This window comes from Panicum virgatum, chromosome 2K (assembly GCF_016808335.1).
Source record: "Panicum virgatum strain AP13 chromosome 2K, P.virgatum_v5, whole genome shotgun sequence".
NCBI lineage: Eukaryota > Viridiplantae > Streptophyta > Magnoliopsida > Poales > Poaceae > Panicum > Panicum virgatum.
The window spans coordinates 12,389,449-12,392,213 of record NC_053137.1 but is presented as its reverse complement, the minus strand read 5'-3'; the positions used below and the strand labels follow the sequence as shown (position 1 = coordinate 12,392,213).

The 2,765-nt window shown below is 41.2% G+C and overlaps 1 protein-coding gene across 1 annotated transcript; it reads left to right on the top strand.

Annotated features, from left to right (window-relative positions):
* Positions 1-1,347: 1,347 nt before the first annotated feature.
* On the top strand, positions 1,348-2,272 carry LOC120667077 (agamous-like MADS-box protein AGL29). The gene has a single exon (XM_039947097.1). The coding sequence runs from the start codon at positions 1,383-1,385 to the stop codon at positions 2,115-2,117; it is 735 nt and encodes a 244-aa protein (XP_039803031.1). The 5' UTR covers positions 1,348-1,382; the 3' UTR covers positions 2,118-2,272.
* The last annotated feature ends 493 nt before the right edge of the window (positions 2,273-2,765 follow it).

The following is a 2,765-nucleotide window of genomic DNA, read 5'->3' as shown; positions in this document are numbered from 1 at the left end:
AAAGCCTGATCAGTGCCCAGTTGGGTCGTGGAGTGAACATCATGAACTTACAAGTTGATACACAATGCAAATTTAGAAGGAAATTTGGCTTTGATGTAGCGAAAGCAAGCCACAACGTGACATGCATCAAGCGATATTGTTCAAGCTAATCCACACTGAGTGCATTTTCACCTGGTTTTCTTACATGCAGCTAAATCCATTCCTTTCCTTACTCTTTGGCATGAAAACATAGCTATTGCCCTTTTTTTACGAACAAATAAACACATAATTACAGCAAGTAAACATTTTTTTGGTGATGGCATGACATGTTTACAAATTTTTAAAGAGCATTTCAAGTGAACATATTTTGTTCGTTTGGATTTTTTCAAGAAACAGAGTTTGAACATGAACATTGCATTCTGCCAATGGTTTGAACAGTTGTCACTGTGAATCTGCCGTCATAAAAACTTAAATTTGCCACCCAATGTGCTAGAATGCTAGTCAATCATCATCAAGCTTGCGACTAGAAGGCCTGTAACATTAACAACTGGCCTTGTACATTAATTGTGCCCATATTTGCAAATCACAATTAAATGCTGCTGATCTGCAGTTTATTATGTAGTGCTGTATGATATTAATGTGCTTCCAAAAACAACAAGTTCTGGGCAAGACGCATTTGGTGTTCTCTACAGGTCGGATGACCATAAGAAGCTAGCTGCACATTTCATCAACACCATTAACTCTTCGTGCTACCTTCCCAGCTGTTGATGCCCTCATGGTGCTGACGTCAAGTATATCTCTGCCTTATTATTGCAGCTATAGCATAATATCTCTGCAAGGTGTTTATTTGTTCACAATTTTTCTCTGTCATTTGTCACAGTAAGCACACGATTTTGTTTCTGAAATTTATGTCTATATTCAGCAGGGATGGTTGTGACGAGAAGCAAAATGAAAAATTTTCAAGTTATACGACCAACTCAAACTCACGTTGTACAGATGCTAAAATCCACGCGTTCTGTCATGGTCTCTCGGTTGCTATCGAAATCATTAATTTTTTCTATGGAAGGATTACAACCAGAGCACAACCAGTAGACGTTTCATTATTTTTTATGACAGTTCCATGCATGCTGTATTCCAGAACATTGTAATCCAGAAACCTAACTGTTAACGCAATAACGTCAAATATTTACAAATGCCTTCCAAATTTAGAACGTGGAGTAATCCAACTGGCGGTAATCCAGCACGGAATAGCATTCACATTCAAATCTTTTCAGATTTTTTTTTGCTTCCACTTTGATCCCTTACTTGTGCCTATATAAACGATTGTGTGCTAGGCCAAATCATCATACTACTCCTAAACCTTTTTGTCAAGAAACCACATTCCTATCCTCCTAGCTAGAGAGATGGTGAAGGGTGAGAAGTCCAAGGGAAGGCAAAAGATTGAGATCAAGCGCATCGAGAATGAGGAAGCACGTCAGGTATGCTTCTCCAAGCGCCGCCAGGGCCTGTTCAAGAAGGCCAGCGAACTGTCCATCCTTTGTGGCGCCATGGTTGGTGCCATTGTGTTCTCACCGGCTGGTAGGTCCTTCTCCTTTGGCCATCCCTCTATTGATGAAGTTATAAGCCGATTCCTCAGTTCGGTCAATCCCAATGGCCCTGCCCCGGGTGGTCCAAGCCACGATAATGGTGGGGCAGTGTCAGATGCTGTCAATAAGCTGAACATGGAGTTGTTAGAGTTGGAGCAGTCACTGGAGTCTGAAAAGAAGAGAAAGGAGATGTTGCAAGAGGCAACTGAGAAGTTAAAGGGTGAACGTGTGATGCAGTGGTTGAATTCTAATATCTTTGAGTTGGGTCTAGATGAACTGCAAGAGTTCCAAAAGAAGCTGGAAGAAATACATGCTGTTGTCAGAGAGAAGGTCAATAGGGTACTGGTAGAAGCAAGGACGTACACTCCTGCAGGTTCCCTGCCACAACCACCTATGGAGGTAGCTTCGACCTCCCAGAGTGCCAATCCTTTGCCTTCCACAGCTCCGGGTTCAAGCGCTGCAGGATTTGAAATCAACTATCCCTTGCTTAGTGGTGGTGTCCATGGGGTTGGTGGCCTGGGGAATTTTCCCAGCAACCAGAATCATGGTTGATTATTGCTACAGATTTGATATGTATGAATAATTTGATCAGTATAGTAGATGCATATACTGATCATTTGCAATAGGTCACAAGTGTTTTGTGTACCTTTCCTTTCTGATGTTAGATGTATGGCACCAAGATCTATCTATGACTTGTTGTCAAGATGTAATCTACAAGAGCAAGTTGTTACCATCGGAACTCTCTGTAAAACTTCATATGTATGGTATATTTCTTACTTATGAATCTGGTGATGAGAAGCAATTGCTCAAATATATTCCAAAGTTTTCAGTGCGTGTGCACATTATCGCTAGTGGTTTTTGAACCTGTAGGTGCGCTGCATGCATCAGGTAATCTGAAAATCAAACTGGGGATGAATCTACACTACTCCGATCCATCTTATATATGCTTAAGCCATGTACCCTACATTTTGTTAAATAACTTTCAGAAAAATCCATCATCTAGTGGGACGAGGACAAAGTCCTTGTTGGTGACCTCTAAATCCTTTCCCTGAATATATAACAACCACTTGAGATTTTTTATGTTGCTGCTCGCCTTACTAAATTACCAAAGGCTTTCACGGCTAACACACCCCTACCTTAGAATCTTAACCCTTTGAACCGCCAGGAGTTGTAGCTGTGCGTAAAGCTTTCGTTCAACTT

Coding starts and splice junctions, on each gene's coding strand:
- LOC120667077 (XM_039947097.1), top strand. CDS start 1,383: ATGGTGAAGGGTGAGAAGTCCAAGGGAAGGCAAAAGATTGAGATCAAG.